Raw genomic sequence first — 17,938 nt, forward strand, 5'->3', positions numbered from 1 at the left:
CAGCACACACCTTTGTGATTACATCGTGTTAGCAAAAGGGTGGTACACTTTAAACAGATGTAAATATAAACCACACCAAATACATCACAGATACTTGCTAGTCACAGACGTCCAAAATCACAACAGAGGGTAGCAGAGCCAGGCTACAGTGACAGGTGTTCAATCCACTACATGTCAACAAAAACATACTTCCACACAGCTTGGCTGGACAAAGCAGGCTGTGCTGTACGGCTGACCACTCCATTGGATTCATCAAGGGGAGGAGTTGGGTGGATGCCAAAACCCTGGTGAATGTTGAACTCGCAGCACAGAGCTGAGGCTGAACAGTGAGCACAGCACTGGAACAAGCCAAGTAGGAGGCAAGCAAATGCATTTGTCCAAAATTGAATTAGACACCAAGCCTTTTCCATGGTTTTTAGGCAAAATTCAAAAGAATTCTGAGTTTTCCCTGTTTTTCAGGATGCTGGACGCCCTGACATTGGAGGGCCAGAGGATTTCACTGAGCTGCACATCTGGCTATGTTTCAATGAGTTGTTCGTAATAAATTTACTGAAGTTGTAACTAGCTCTTAGTGCGACTTTCAGCATGTATATAGCTGCTGAAAATAGTTGTAGTGGTACTGAGAAAAGTATTTTCTGAATACCCTTTAATGTTTCTAATTTCTTCAAAACAATTTTCTTAAGTGAAAGTTAACACTGCAGCTCACTGAAAAATTAAAGAAGCAAAGACAGTATCCGGAAGGAGGATTTTCCTTGAAATTTCTGTAAACAATACATAATGTGTAAACAGTTTCAATATAATGGCAAGGATGGTTGCCATTATAAAAGATACAAGAATTTATAGAGGATGAAGGAAGTTTAGAGTTCAATGAACCATTTGAGTGCTTAGAGAGAGAATAAGTAATAAAAGTACAGCTGCTCAGTTAGCTAGCTATTACTTCCCTCCTATCCCCTACCAGTTTCAAATAGTGTATGAGGAAGACTGTTGGCAAGCCTTAAATTTTATCTATTTTAGCTTCATGGTGTTTTTTCAATATAAGTGTAGGAGAAGCACTATGTCTGTTGAATTGTCTAGCAATATTCACTCCTGGAACAAACCACACTGATGCAAAACAGCTATCCTCTAGTGCCTACCACTGGAGTTTGTAGGAATCTCCATGATACTTTCACACTTATTGAACAGTCACATGATGAAATATGCTCTTCTTCTTTGTGTCTTCTTTATTTCCTCTATCAATCCTATTTGATAAGGGTTCTAGATTGAAGAGAAAAAGCAAAATACTGTGAAATGAGGGTTCTGTAAACTGACTCCTTTGTGGGATAACTTCCAACCATTTTCAGGTTTCTTTCAATGGAACTCAGTCTGGCAACTTCTTCCACTAATACAAGCTTTATGTGGTCATTGCACTTTAAATCACTCCATACACACACTCCTTGATACTTTACATATGTGACTGCTTTCACAAATTTTTTTTGGGAGTCGGGTAGTTGATATTTACTGGTCACTCCCTTCAATGCTCTATCCAGAGGCCATGAACTTTATAGTGGGCAATGTGTAACATCATTCAGCTTCGCTTTTGTACAAATGGCCTATCATCATTATAATTACCATAAGAGGTACAATGCTTTTTGAAGTATGGTAGTGTCATGAGATCCAGGAAGTAATTATTCTGTAGGCAATAACACCAGTAAAATTTTAGACATTGACTGTTTTTTAGCAGATATTCAAACATTTAACAATAGTAATAACACTTACTTTTGTCATTAGCAATTCAATCCACACATTTTGGTACACATTGAACAACTATATAAATCAAGTGTAAGGATAATATATGGAATAGTTTTGTTTAAACAGCTTTTTAAAGGAGTTGGGTTATGCCAGTTTTGTTCAAAGTGGACAACTGTGCCTGTATAAAATTATTTGTTTTGGACAGTTTATTGCTGAAGAAAATTCATCAGAAATTAACAAAGTTTTAGAAAGAGTCTACTTCTTCACTTTCCATGATTACTAAATGGGTAACTGTATTCAATGTGGCCATTCTTCTCTTAAAAGTTAATTCAGATACAGGGCACTCCAAAACTGCAGTCACAGTTGAAAACATTGAGAAACTGCAAAGCATCAATCACATCAATCAACATTTAAAGATGAGTGAAATAACTGACACTGTAGGCAGGAGCAGTAAAAGTGGATGATACAGTTTATAGGAAGAAACAACTATGAACAAACATTGTGGATGGTACATTTGTTGAATGCGTCCTAAAGCCCATGTGTAAATGCAATTTTATAAAGATTTGGGTCCGCCGCCTCATGTCAGAAACAGAAATGCACTCAAAGCAGTGGTTAGGAACTGGAAACACTTTGTGCCAAAAGAAAGGGAAAAAAGGCAATTTCATGTGTAAGAAATGCTGTGAAAATGGAATTCATAAAGGATTCTTCAAACTGTTTAACTTGCACAAAGGATAAAACAATAACTGACGAATACCACACAATTCTTGTGGCCCAAATACAACTTCTAACAATAAAGTTTGGTGAATCGTCCTGTAAAATTAACATAGATGAACTATGAACTACAGTTATCTTACTGTCCTTCAAAATAGTCACCTCTCCTAACTATGCACTGCTGAGCTCTGCGATACATGTCCTGGAAACTTTTCACAAAGTCTTCCTCTGGGATGGTGTTCAAAAGCCAAGTCACGTTTCGTTGGATGTCAGGAATATCATCAAATCTTTTTTCTTTCAAAGCGAGTTTCAGTCGAGGGAATAGGAAGAAGTCTGAAGGATTGAAATCGAGCAAGTATGGTGCATGTTCAAGTTGCACCACACCCTTTATTGCCAGGAAGTTTGACGATATTGGCTGTGTATGGGAGAGCGTTGTCGTGAACAAAAAACCAGGCCCCTTTTTGTGTGTACTGGGATCGCTGCATTAAACACGTCAATTTCAATTTACCATTCAGCATTCAACGTCGTTCCCTCAGGTAGAATTGCCCTGTTCTCATTTCACAACCAACGCACTAAACAAGCCCTTTGTCCAACAGGCCTAACACGAAACACACACGATGCACAACTGAACTACGGTGGGGGCACATTGTCAACATCAGCCACTATGCACGTGCAGCGTTCTGAGCCACCAGTGTTTTCTGCTCTATCGTTCCGACTTCATTCACCAAACTCTATTGTCAGAGGTTGCAGATGAAAAACATGTGAGAGAAAAGGCCTCAAATGAAAATAAATATAATTATTATAATAATAATAATGATAATTTGTCATCCCAAAAGATACTTTAGCAATGGGATAACTGAAGCATTAAGTAGAAGCTACTGAACATCCATAGTATGCTCTGGATTTGGTGGCTTCTGAATTGCATCTACTCCTACATATATGCACATCAATTGTTTCAAATTCAGTCATAAAGTGGTTGCAGATCTTCCAGAAATGCAGTTCAGGCACAGATATTACTGGAAATGTTTTGCACAGAGTACATTTGTCTAAAAGGGAACTACATTAAAAATTAAGTGCATTTAGGACATTAAAAAAATATGGTCACTCACCACCAAGAAATTCTATTGTATTGCGAAATTAAATCAGTTTTCATAACTTTGCATATAATATGCAAACTTGGACCTAAAGCAGAAGACAAAAAATAGGCTAAAAATCTGAGGCAACTGTAAAGATTAACTTACACAAATATCTCTTTCTCCCCCCCCCCCTTCCCCAACCCACTCACCTCTGATAAAATACAATACTGGCCATTAAAATTGCTACACCACGAAGATGACGTGCTACAGAAATTTAACCGACAGGAAGAAGATGCTGTGAAATGCAAATGATTAGCTTTTCAGAGCATTCACACAAGGTTGGCGCCGGTGGCGACACCTACAACGTGCTAACATGAGGAAAGTTTCCAACCGATTTCTCATACGCAAACAGCAGTTGACCGGTGTTGCCTGGTGAAACATTGTTGTGATGCCTCGTGTAAGGAGGAGAAATGCATACCATCACGTTTCTGACTTTAATAAAGGTCGGATTGTAGCTTATCGCGATTGCGGTTTATCGTATCGCGACATTGCTGCTCACGTTGGTCGTTGGTCTGTTAGCAGAATATGGAATCGGTGGGTTCAGGACGGTAATACGGAACGCCGTTCTGTATCCCAACAGCCTCGTATCACTAGCAGTCGAGATGACAGGCATCTTATCCACATGGCTGTAACGGATCATGCAACCACATCTCGATCCCTGAGTAAACAGATGGGGACGTTTGCAAGTCAACAACCATCTGCACGAACAGTTCGACGACGTTTGCAGCCATGGACTATCAGCTCGGAGACCATGGATACAGTTGATGCTGCATCACAGACGGGAGCACCTGCGATGGTGTACTCAATGACAAACCTGGGTGCACAAATGGCAAAACGTCATTTTTTCGGATGAATCCAGGTTCATCATGATGGTCGCACCCATGTTTGGCGACATAGTGGTGAATGCACATTGGAACAGTGTATTTGTCATCGCCATACTGGCATATCACCCGGCGTGATGGTATGGGGCTCCATTGGTTACAAGGTCTCTGTCACCTCTTGTTCGCATTGATGGCACTTTGAACAGTGGACGTTACATTTCAGATGTGTTATGCGCCTTGGCTCTACCTTTCATTCAATCCCTGCGAAACCCTACATTTCAGCAGGCTAATGGACGACCACATGTTGCAGGTCCTGTACGGGCCTTAATGGATACAGAAAATGTTTGACTGCTACCATGGCCAGCAGATTTTCCATATCTCTCACCAATTGGAAACGTCTGGTCAATGGTGGCCAAGCAACTGGCTCGTCACAATACGCCAGTCACTACTCTTGATGAACTGTGGTATCATGTTGAGGCTGCATGGGCAGCTGTACCTATACAGGTCATCCAAGCTCTGTTTGATTCAATGCCCATGCATATCAAGGCCATTATTACGGCCAGAGGTGGTTGTTCTGGGTACTGATTTCTCATGATTTATGCATCCAAATTGCGTGAAAATGTAATCATATGTCAGTTCTAGTATAATATGTTTGTCCAATGAATACATGTTTATCATCTGCATTTCTTCTTGGTGTACCAATTTTAATGGCCAGTAGTGTACTTTTTTTCCTTCTGTTCTAATTTCCAGTTTTTTGTTTTTGATACTGGTTCCTGTTCCTTTCTGGTGCTATTTTGAGACTACTCACATTACATACTTTTACAAAGCTATTAACATGAAATGTTAAGTGATGTGAATAAAGTCCATAAATAGGAATTTTTAACTACAGTGTGAGAGTGATTTTATCAGATACAGGAAATTTATAAGAATACACTTTAATGACGGTCTAATTTACATAAATTAACATTCTAATCTAGATAAAAATGTAGAGATGAGTAATAAAGAAGTAGAATGTTAACAATGTTTGTTTTATTTAAAAAGCTTTAAGAGTTTTCACATAAAAAACCTCAGAGACATTATTATGTTGTATAACCTTGTACATACTTCACAAGCCACAATAAGGTGCATGGCAATGGGTACCTTGTACCATTCCAAGCAATTCCCTTTACTGTTATACTTGCAAATGAAATGGGGAACAATGACTCTCTACACACTTCTCTTTTTTTGTCTTCACAGCATTTATGGGATATGCATGGCAGTGGGGTCATTCTGTAATCTGCTGCCAACACCACTTATTCTAAACTTTCTCAGTAGTTTTCTGCCTACATTACACTGGAGCATTTCTGTAATACTCTTGTGCTGACCAAATGTACTGATGAAATATACAGTTGCAAGCCTCTGAACTGCTTTGTTGTCTTCCTTTAACTTGATCTGGTGAGCAGTACTAAAGAAAGAGTCACACTAATGTTCTGTATGCAGCCTCCTTTATAGATGAGCTTCACTTTCACATAATTCTACCAATAAATTGAAGTCAACCATTTGCCTTCCCTACAACTGACCTTAAGTTTTCATTCCATTTCTGTAGATGTTTTAATCAAGATGGCTACGTCAAGCAGCAAACCACTATTACTCTATTCAAACACTACAGGATTGTTTTTCCTACTGATCTGCATTACCTTACATTTTTACACCTTTATATCAAGCTGCCACTCATCACACCAAATAGAAATTCCATCCAAGTCATTCTGTAGCCTTCTGGTCACTCAACACTGACTCTTTCCCATGCACTACAGCGTCATCAGCAAACGGCCACAGCTCGCTACCCACTTTATCTGTCAGATCATTAACATATATAAAGAGCAAGAGTGGTCCTATCATACTTACCTATAGCATTCCTGATGACACCTTTATCTCAACTGAACACTTGCCAACAAGGACTACGTGCGGGTTCTGTTACTTAAGATAGCTTCAAGCCACTCACATGTCTGAAAATCTATTCATTAGTATGGCACTCCACCAAATGCTTTTGAGGATCTCAGCCAGGCAAGTAATCTGTCTGAAATAATTCTACCAAGCCACATATTTGGCTCGAAAGAAACTAAAATGTAACAAGAGTACCATTTACAGGATTTTTTAGGAATGATGTAAGAGTAATAAATGACAGATTAAGCAGTGTTGGAAAGTAAGGCTTTTTCAAAAACCACATTAGTGATATAACATTTTAAGAGCTACACTATCAAAACCCTTAATAAATTACAAAGTTACCCAGTCACGAAGAAATTAAACTCCTAGCTCCATTAATCGAGATTGGCCTAAAAAATGTTTCAGGACATAACTGTTTTATTTTTATTCTCAGTAAGTGTTTAACCTCTGTTTGGACTCAAATGAAACTACTTTCACAATATCTTGATAAATCAAGGTTGCTGAGAAACTTGTTGACTTTGTACACTTGTCTGGCTAATCCTCGTGTCACAGGTGTGTGTGTGTGTGTGTGTGTGTGTGTGTGTGTGTGTGTGTGTGTAAAACAAACTAGACCAGAGTACACAGGAAAATATTTGGGCTCATATAATCTTTAACTGCATCTTTGTGACAACAACAATTCAACTGAAATTGAGTGGTTGCCAAATCCAATTTTTTAATATTGTTTCAGTCCTGCAATTTATAGTATTTCAATGTTCATTAATGTAAATGCATCTCCTAATGATGATAAGTTCCAAACATGGCCATAGATTCCATTCTTTCATTAGTAATACTTACATATTTAGAAAGGTTAAAGTGACGAACAACAAAACATAACTTTGCTCATTTTAATGGGACTCCTTATGCACACGGTAAAACTTTACATGAACTCGGACTTATCTGACACATTTATTTTAATTCCATGTTCCATAATGCCCACAGCACATATTTCTTTGGATTAATGTCACAGCCAAACTGAGTTCACTACACAATTCCATTGTGAACACTCGTACACTTATTACAGTTCCTCCCTCAAAGCACGACTGTGCACTGTGCACTGACGATGACCAGGATCCACTGGAGTGTACATTTCTACATACTAACTGAAAATCAGTAACCACTTTCAACAATATCAGTGGACAACTTAATACACAAAACTGGCAGTAACATAAAATAGCAAACAGACTAGCAATACTTTCTAAAACAATATTGCTATGAAATAAATCAACTACTTAGGAAAACTGAGACAGTTATAATAAATGCAAATGGAAATAGTGAGAAATAATTTTCTCAACTTCAACAATGAGTTCACTTCTTTCCTATGTGAGAGCTGTACATAAAAGCTCACAAAAGACTGTCCTCAAAAAATAACACATTAAATACTGATTTTCAAAATACAAGATGATATTTTTTCTTTTCACAGATGAAATGGATTCAAAATTATTAACCACAATTATCACAAAAAGTGCACCTAAAGCACATATTTGAAGAACCTAACATCTTACAGTATGTCTGGACAAGGAAGAGCAAAGATAAGGTCTGACCAATGAATAACTCTTGATTCTTCATCTAGAGCAGAGATACAGAGTGTTAATTTGTAACTCACATATGCTTTCATGCCTTATCGATTTTCATCTACTAAAACCACTTTTGTAATTAGTTTAAAGTAAGTGCTGAATAATACTATCGTCCAAATGGAATGACTTGGAGCTTTAATGCCAACAATAAATAGAAAATCTTGTCATCTGTAGTGAGTGACCAGATGGGAAGTTCTGATCATATTCCTACTAAAAGAATAGTGAACACTATCAATGTGATTTTTCCACATTTCAAAATTCCTTATCAAAGGATGTTAATATCTCTGGCAGGAAGTAGTTTAATCTCTTAACACACATTTGTACATTCAGATTTTTCATAAGTGTGTTATTTTACATTAGTTGTTAGCACACAGACAAGGTCCTTGTACAACTTCTGACTTTATGATGAGGTTTCCGCTGATTAATTACAATATAAAATCAGTTTGAACACAAAGGAAATGAATGTGGGATTATTCAAAGCTCCAAATCATTCACAACAATAACAGGGATTGATTATTTATGGATACATTATAGTAACTCACTGATCTATACAATTCTAGTGATGATATTAATTGAGAATGTAATTTTTGTGGCCGCTTAAACATCTATAATGCATAGCTCAGAACATGAATATACCCACTTTCAGATAAAACTGTTCAAGAAAAACTTGTACAATGGAGGCATTAATTCACATTACAACAGGGTCTGCTGTTTAACACTATACTCCGACAATATTTAATATTAGATGAGTCTGCAAAAATCTTTTGAAGATAATAAGGTTTAAGTATGAAAAATAAGATATTGGAAAACATAGAGAAGGAGGCATTCTTTAAGGACTTAAAGTCTCAAAACGAATAATTACACATATATTGATATGATTATAAAGTCAATAATGTAGCATACATTTACAACTGCACTATTTGGCAATTTCATAATAAACTGCAAAACTTCAAAGTAAACCAATTACTTATGAACCAGAAAGAAATAATACTCTTACCCTTCAGTCATAAAGAACAATGATTTTTAAGAGAGATTTTAAAGAAAAGAGAGAGGAAATGTATATTGAATGTAACACTGGAAACAGTTTATTTAAGAAATAAGCAAGTAATTATTTTATAAATAAAGATAGCTTGATAATTTACTTAGAATGTGGAAAATGTAAAATACAATCACTTTGAAATTACACATGAAAGGGAAATTTTCATCACATTTAAGAACAAAAGTTACTTATTTTTCTTTAATTAAAATCTTGTATTAGAATAGTGAAAAGTGTTGCCTATATTAGGAGCAATACACGGCATTTATGGCATAAAAATTACACTTTTGTAGTGAAAAGTAAAGAAATGTTTGATGACTAGGCAGAACAATGGTAAGAGCGTATTGCATTGCTTTGCTTTGCTTTGCTTTAGTTTACTTTACTTTACTCTTCAACTTAATATCAACAGCTTCATTAGAGAAAAGAAAATCTGTTTAGGATTTTTTTTTTTTAGTAACAAAGAGATTATTGATGATGGAGCCTACAAACAGTTACAAATGCAACATGCTAAGCAGGTACCAGTGTCAAATACACTCTGCAATTTTACAGAACAAGAAGCTGTCTTAATCTTCTGCCAAAAGTAACAAATATTTTCCAAATTCACTAATCTATACAATTTAAATATAAGCTGGTATCACCTTCTGGAACATAATGAACACATTTTGTAGGATCCACATGTGTCAATATATGGAATGTGAATCTTTGACTGTAACAACTTTTGCACAAAAACAGCAACAAAGCTAGGCTCACCATAAACTACAATTAGTGACAAAATTTCAACAACCATATAATCTACTGTCTAGAAATATAAGGATAATGTCCAGAAGCCAGCATACATAACTAAAATGTTGTTCTGAAACTCAAACAGAAAAAGGTACACTTCAGTGTGCACAAAGTATGGGACATAGGCACACAACGCTAACAAACTTATGGACCTGAAAGATTTGTATATATAAAAATGACAAACTATGGGCACAATTATTTCATTTATTTTGGGAGTGATCTGCAATGAGTATAGCAGTTCAAATTTCTGGCTACAGATCACAATATCTAATACCACAGTCATTACTAATATTAATCCCAATTAAAAAACTTTAAAGTAAAGATGTATTTTACTCAAAATTAGTTTAGATAACATCTTACTTCTCTTGCCTGAGGAAAACTTCTCTTGCTTGAGGAAACTGTCAGTATATTGTAGGTATCTAAACATAAATAAATAAATAAAAAACCTAACAAAAGATTTTGTGTGTCAGAATATGAAATTATTTTATGATAATATGTCATTGACAAAATAAATGTCAAAATCACAAGAACCTCTTCTTTCAACATAAAGAGATATGATAATCGCTGCTGTTGCCAGTGGAAGTGTTTTGTGGATAAATTCGTCTATAAAACAATTTCACAATGTTAACATTTCTGAAATGATAACTTTCTTTTTCCAGCAAATGTTGCAGAAAGAGGAGCTGCAAGCAGCTGAAAAGAAATCTTCTGCATACAGAATTTTTTAAATGATGACAAAAAAACTATTGTGAAATAAATCAACTACAATAGCACTGTTGATATATCCACACATTGTGAAGTGTTCAGCATTCATAAAAACAATTTTCCTCATATGAGTGCAAACACATTTTTGCAAGATCACATTAACACCAATGGAAAACTGAAAGTGATTTTGGAAAATTATTTTTAGATTTTTTTTCAATGCAATGGCTAGAATTAATGGCCAATTCAAATATAGATGAAATCTTCTAAACAAGATTGCAATGTCAACAATTCTTTGTAATTGTGGTGTACATAAGACAAACTGGGCACACAGTAGACAGTAGTATCTAATATGGAAAGTAAGAGATTTGCAGTGTATAAAATCTGGCAGTCATCACAAATTGGAATGATTGTAGCCAGTTTGTTTCAACCAGAATAAAAGAAAAGTCATCACAACTACATACCCTTGCTTCCTATTGGGAGAAATGGTAAATCCCCCTTTTTGATCAACACATGAGCACAAGTTTATATCAAGCTATCTGTTTCCAGAAATGTGACTAAGATTTTAATATTGACATTTCTGTCTTGAGGAAAAAGTGATATCCATAACCAATAAGGCACATTTTAACTGGTTGATGGATACTTGAAGAACAATAATAATGAAAGGTGTTACAAGAGGATTACAAAATCAGTTTGTCCTGTACAATCATAAGATGTAACTTCTCATTTCCTGACGCAAAAGCTTTTCATTTAAAGCATTTTGAAGACCAAGAAATTTTAAGAAATCAACACAGAAGCTTTTTTTCTTTTTTAAAAATGAAAAACACCACTCCATTCGTAATGTAAGGATCTGATAAATTAGAAATTCCTTCCCATTCACTGGTCACACAGAATGTCATCTATCAGGTTCAGAAGAGTCTGTAAACAAAAATTCATTAGTTAGGGAAATAGTACAAAAGAGTCAAAACTGCTGCCATCATCATCATTAACAGATATAAAAGCGGGATGACACAATAATCTTTATTGCACTTGAAATAATCTTTTTTGGCATCTGTGTTGTAGATTTACACCAATGCTTTAAATAAACTGGAGATGCACCACATTCAATACCCATACAGTTATCACTTATAGTGAACATGTCATAATTTCTAATGTCACACAGTTTTAGGTAAGCTGTTCCCTTTCCTGCCGCATCTGGTAAGTATGAAGTAGTAAAGCATACATAGTTATTGGTACTGGCGAAATATCAAGAATATGCAGAACTTCTGAAACTTATCACTTATCTAAAGAGAGTGTAAAGAAGATTAAAATGCAGAATGAGATTTTCACTCTGCAGCGGAGTGTGCACTGATATGAAACTTCCTGGCTGATTAAAACTGTGTGCCCGACCGAGACTCGAACTCGGGACCTTTGCCTTTCGCGGGCAAGTGCTCTACCATCTGAGCTACCGAAGCACGAGTCACGCCCGGTACTCACAGCTTTACTTCTGGCAGATTAAAATTAATGAATATTAATAATGAGGAACATAAAAATAAAATTTCCTCATGCGAAAATTTAAAGCCAGTGTCTTTTGTCCTACACCTTAAGGATGGCATGAAATGGGAATCACACAAAAACTGGAATTATCTGAACATCAAGGAATTCTTTCCATAAAACTGATGTGATGATGTGGGCCTCAACATTTTATGACCAGTAAGGTGAGATAACACATTTAATGAGGTGACACAGATTTGTCATACTTCACAGAGTTTTCAGCAGCAGCTAGACACATTTTGTAACTACTGAAATACTATAAAAAGTCTCTTGCATGACAAAAGTGTGTTAATTTTTTTGGCATTTTCACCAATAACAGACAATTTTCACAATTAAGCAGTTGTAGTCTGCACACAGTGTGATGTGTATACATGGGCCTTGCTCAACATTCCATGACCAGCATGGGTAGTCAGGTTCTTCAGAAACAATTGCGGACATGTAGTCAGCTTTGTTTATAAGCACAACAAATAATCAACCATGTACTAAAAGTACTACTCATTTACTACCAAGAAAAACTTTCAATCATTATTTGGAAAAATGGCAGCTACTTAAATAGTTTGCCAAAATAACATTCTGCTTTGAAATGACCTTCATTCACATTGTGTGTCTGATCCATATATAGATATATACACTTTCAATAAAACAATAATAATTTCTCACACTCGAGTAATTCTGTTCTTCCAATGAATTATCAACTTCAGAGAGAAGACTGCATCAATCTTGCACCTTTTTCTGAGAATACGGTAAAAAGTAAACATTTCCACACACTTCTAACAGGCACAGGTAATATGATCATCAAAAAATAACGTATTTACTATTTTCAGTAGTCGTCCTGTCTGAATGCACAGTCAATAATAAAACTATTTACAATGTATTCTTCTACATTGAGCAGGGTCTCATAACAACATACTCTGCCGGCGATTTCTCCCACTTGTTGTTGACTTTGGGAAATGAGATCCAGGATCTCTAGTAATTTGTATTCCAGGAATCGTAAAGATAGAAGCAACTAGAAACAAAAAAAGCATAAAAAGTTAATTTTTACAAACCAAAATCGGAACACTTTCAATAAACACAATACTTTCTTACACTCTAGGACAAAAAGTATATTCACAGAACATAGTACACATAGAAAAACTGCCCAATGCAAGAAGAATATAAGTAACATCTTCTATTACAAAAAATAATATGGTAGCTGGAAATAAGCTCCTCAGTGGAGTTAAGGGACTTTTAACACATTCAGCTGAATGCATGTCAGCGATGGAACAAAGTGGGAGAGGCTACAGCCCTCATGAACACATTTACAGTGTGTTCAGAAATTCCCGTTACAAACTTCTAGAACTTGTAGAGGGGGGGGGGGGGGGGGGGGTGAGTAGATAATATTCTGACTTCTAATCCATGCCCAGGAAAGTATCGTTTCCATGCTACAACCATCTGAAAACACGTTGGTAACGCTTCAACTAGTACATCAACTGTTTTACAATTCCACACCACTTGTAGTACACTTACACTCACTAACAACCAAAGAAATTCCACATGTACTTGATGATGGGATCTCTTCAGCGTGATGCAGAACAACCCCTTCCAATTCAGGTGAGCGCCCTCTCCTTGGAGTACCACAGTCACGCCTGCTGATGGTGAAGGTACTTTTTCTCGAAGCCATTGTGTAAATGTGGCAAAAAGGGTATGCGATGGACACAGATATTGTGAACAACGATCTAGATAAAAGAAACAGCAGCCCTTTCATTACTGTGAGCTTTGCCATTCAGAAGGATCATGTTGGTGTATTCTGCAAACATGTACTCAACTGAGTTACTTTAATACTCACAGACACATGAATAAGGCCAGAAAAAGGTCAGAGAAGTAGGACAGACATCAAATAACACTAGATGATCCAACATAACTACTTCCAACCATGACTAACCTGTTGTATACCTACATAGAAAACATGTTTTCAAATGACTGTAGCACAGAAACAGTATATTTCTGGACACGGGTTCCTATTCAAAATATTATGCACTCACTCCCCTCTACAAGTCCTAAAAATTTGTAACAGGCATTCCCAAACACCATGTATCATGTTCCTGTTTCTCATGGTCAAATCAACACATAATGGAATAAACACAAACCAACACTGACCTCAGGTTTTGAACTTACCAGATAATGAAGTTCTGAAAATGCCACTTGACAAACTAGCAATTTTCCATTGCCACTCTCATTCAAACACCCCATATGGTATTAGTGTTTATTCTGAACTGTAACAGTTCTGCTTTGACTTCGTTTCCTGGGTCAAGCAGTCACTGACATGTGATTCATTGGACGAATGGTTCAAAAAACACCACCATGTGAGTATATAATGAAGTTTCCAGACTAATTAACAACAATATGTCATAAGTATGGTGCCACGGGGGAGATGGAAGAGACCTTCAGGTTTGATGAATGGCTTCTATCGGATTACACTGTGCTACAATGAAATTTCCTTTTGGAGCAGTTATAGTCTATCACAAAGTGAAGACAGTATGTTACATCGGTCCTCTGGCCATTTACTTTCTTTTAACCACCAATGAACAAGCAGAGAATGAGCACCAATTATGAGACATACCATGTCATGAAGGATTACAACTTCACGACAAAAATGTACTGGTTATGAGCTAGACTAATCAGAGTCTCGATCTGAATCTGAATGAACAGTTGTGAAATATTTTTGAATGTCTAGCATCACTCCACACACATCTGCTTCAATTCTTTTCATGGATGGGCAATAATTCTCCACCAAATATTTATCCAGATGACTGCAATATATTTGGGGGAGCAGGAGTGATCACAGATGCAGAAGTTGAGTCACCTCATACAAGGATGCCACCACATGAGACAAATCCACTGAGACAAATCCACTGGCAAACTCTGACAGCAATTTTAATGATTCCTGCCTCTATTAGAAGCTGAATACCACCATATTAACTTCTTCCATTTCACAACCAACAAAAGTGACTTTTTTCATTTAGGATCGGACATGAGTAACATTTGTTTCCTTTTGATTTAATGTCAGTTTTACATATGATACACACTGAATTTATTGACCATAAAGATCACAGTAACTTAGCACATTCTGATGAACTTTACTTCATACATCAACAATCATGTCATTTCATTCCACGCTGAACTCTACAGCTTCCACTAATACTATTACCGTCCTTTGCTGCGAAACCCTGTTACTCTCATACCAGTCATGTGCAAAACTGTCGACCCAAACTCCGTTACTATTAGATAAAGATCTGTCAGATATGGTATGCCACGTGCAAATAACAGAAAATATTAAATTATATCAAAATGCCCATAACTACACATGTGAGTGCACTGAAACCTCACAATGTGCCAAGGAAATATGGAGCATATAGTGTACGGATTTCTAAACCTGAAAATCAAAACAGAGAGCATTCAATGTGAATGCAGATGTTTACTGGAACCACTTTTAGATCTGTTAAAAAAGCCAATATGAATTCTTGAATGAGCTCAATATATCCAGTTTGAAAGCAAATGATCACTCCAGAAAAAGGAAGACAAGACAAAAAACTGAGGCTAATGGACGGTCACATCCTAATAATTAATGATTAGAAGTTAACAGTTGTTACAAGACAGAGAGCTTGTAGAAGGTTTCACAAAAATTCGTTTAAGACATGAATTTCACTCTAATTGTAAGAGACAGAGGGTGATTTATGCTGTTTTAGTGACTGTTAGCAGTTGAAGGACTTTAATCTCGAGCTGATCTCTTACAATCCCATCATACCAGTGATATGGAAACTGATATAGAGTGTGATGGTAATATTGTCTGTGCAACAGAAAGCTCTACCTTCAGCTGCTATGACATCAAGGTAAACAGATCACATGGAGGTGACGGTTAGCCCACAACAGAAAATAAATACCCAACAGCCTGGCAGATGAACTGGCAAAATGCATCTTGTAACTGAACCCTCTGAACACAAATTTATAAATACAACTGTTACTTCACTTTCTGGATCAGGTCTTCGATTTGGAGCTCTATGTGACTGAATAGGGATATGATTCTGCCTCTGTCAATCGGCAGAGATTTGAGGTGACAGTAAATTGATGTTCACTCTCTACTGTACTTACACCCAACAAATAAGATGTTTTTTGCATCAGTGATCTGTGTATCTTGTGTCAGGCTGCAACAAAGAGGTTGTGACTAGAAACTCAAAACTAATGGCTTGCAGTCCTAGAAATTCTGTAGTGTAAGTGAGGATCTTCACATAACTCAGTCATTTGAAATTGCATCAGTGTGGAAAGCCCATGCAATACTGCAACATTAGCTGCACTACATGCATCCAGCAATGAGTGAGGCATGGAAAAAATGCATTCAGGCAATGTTGTTCTCTACAGTCAAATGAATGGAATACCCCCTCAATTGTAATTCAAGCAAAAATACCATGCCACGTAAATAGAAATTCTAGTAATAATGATATTTGCAATGTGTTGTGGAAACAAGGAAATCCTGCACCAAGCGTTTCTTTCAATTACAGCTAATACAACAGCCACAGCATAACACTGTGTTTTGCATTCAACAAATGTGGTTATGTGGGTGCTGTATGTCAAAGCCTTGTATGGCCTGCATCATGATGCAATAAAGCACTGCAGACCATCACACCAGTGCTACCTGCCAATATCAAAACATCATTAAATCCAATGATCGCAGTGGTAATCAATAACATGGAAGTGGATTTACAAGCAGATATGAGCTTCTGTAGTCTTAATTGGTGCTGAAACGTACAGACATGTCAGCTTTTTGTCTTGTTTTGCACTTAACTATTGCTTTAAATGTAAATGTAACAGTCATCATTACCTATAAACATGTCTGCACAGTAATAACACATTTTATAGTGCCTTCGTCAGTAGCAACTAACATTTTTGGTCTTGATGCCTTTACTGGCTTTGGTTTTGAAATAGAAGATTCAATTAACACCCTATCTAACAGTATTCCATTTAGTTTTGTGGAAACTTCATGGGAGGAATGCTTTGATTAATTTGAATCTAATTAGGTTGTACACAAATCTCTGAAGTACAAGTATAATTAAAATATAATGCTCATCCTTGTATTTTCTGGGTTAGACCCGTGCTGCTCATAAATCTTATGGATTGTAAGGCTGTGGTCCATGAAACTTATTTGCTCTAGTGTTCTGTCCAGACCTGCACCTTAAGAGGTGCTTATGTTCTGCAATGTATTGCCTACTGACAGGTCAGATGTCAGAGTGCGTCATAAATGTTATGAAAAAGGGCTGTGGTAGAAGTTTACACATGATCCGCAAATATAAAACTTAACTACTGAACAGTCACCTGTCAAAAATAAAACTTATCTATCAATTATGTTGAGCTACTGCCCATGTGTCACTAAGTTTTATGGCTTCTCCTCTTCTGTTGAAATTATCCCCAGATTTACATACTACGATAGCTTTCTTATACGGCCTTGGTTTATGTAGGTTATATCGAGAAACCATTTAGATATTTGAACATAGAGGGAATTTTAACAGAAAAAAGAATCCCTGAAACTTAGTGATATATGACAGAAGCTCTACAGAATTGACAGATAAGTTTTATCTTTGACACACAATAGTATGATAGTTAAAATTTATCTCTGACAAGGATTCTTTCAGATGATCATGAGTAAACTTTTACAACACTCCTTTTCCAAAGTCTTTATGTTACTCTATGACATCTGACGTGCCAGTCGGCAAAACTCAGTGGAACCACAAGCATCTGTGAAGACGTATAGCACAGCTCTGCCTTAGGCCACCTTGCACAGCTGCGATCTATTATGATTATATTATGGTCACTGGACCTTCCTGGAATCGACACTTCAATAACTTAAAACAGCTTTTCTGACTTATATCGCGTGCTCATTTTTAAATTATGTACATGTAGTTTTCTCCAACTGGTGTGTTCAGT

At 36.5% G+C, this 17,938-nt stretch overlaps 1 protein-coding gene across 3 annotated transcripts in view; it reads right to left on the reverse strand.

Moving 5' to 3' along the window:
- Positions 1-7,189: 7,189 nt before the first annotated feature.
- Positions 7,190-17,938, reverse strand: part of LOC126297836 (cyclin-dependent kinase 17-like) — a 162,309-nt gene continuing 151,560 nt past the window's right edge. For all 3 annotated transcript variants that reach the window (XM_049989087.1, XM_049989086.1, XM_049989088.1), the window contains one exon: positions 7,190-12,989. In XM_049989087.1, coding sequence (XP_049845044.1) covers positions 12,880-12,989 — 110 coding nt within the window. In that variant the 3' untranslated portion in view covers positions 7,190-12,879. The remainder of the gene's footprint in view (positions 12,990-17,938) is intronic.

This window comes from Schistocerca gregaria, chromosome X (assembly GCF_023897955.1).
Source record: "Schistocerca gregaria isolate iqSchGreg1 chromosome X, iqSchGreg1.2, whole genome shotgun sequence".
Taxonomy (NCBI): domain Eukaryota; kingdom Metazoa; phylum Arthropoda; class Insecta; order Orthoptera; family Acrididae; genus Schistocerca; species Schistocerca gregaria.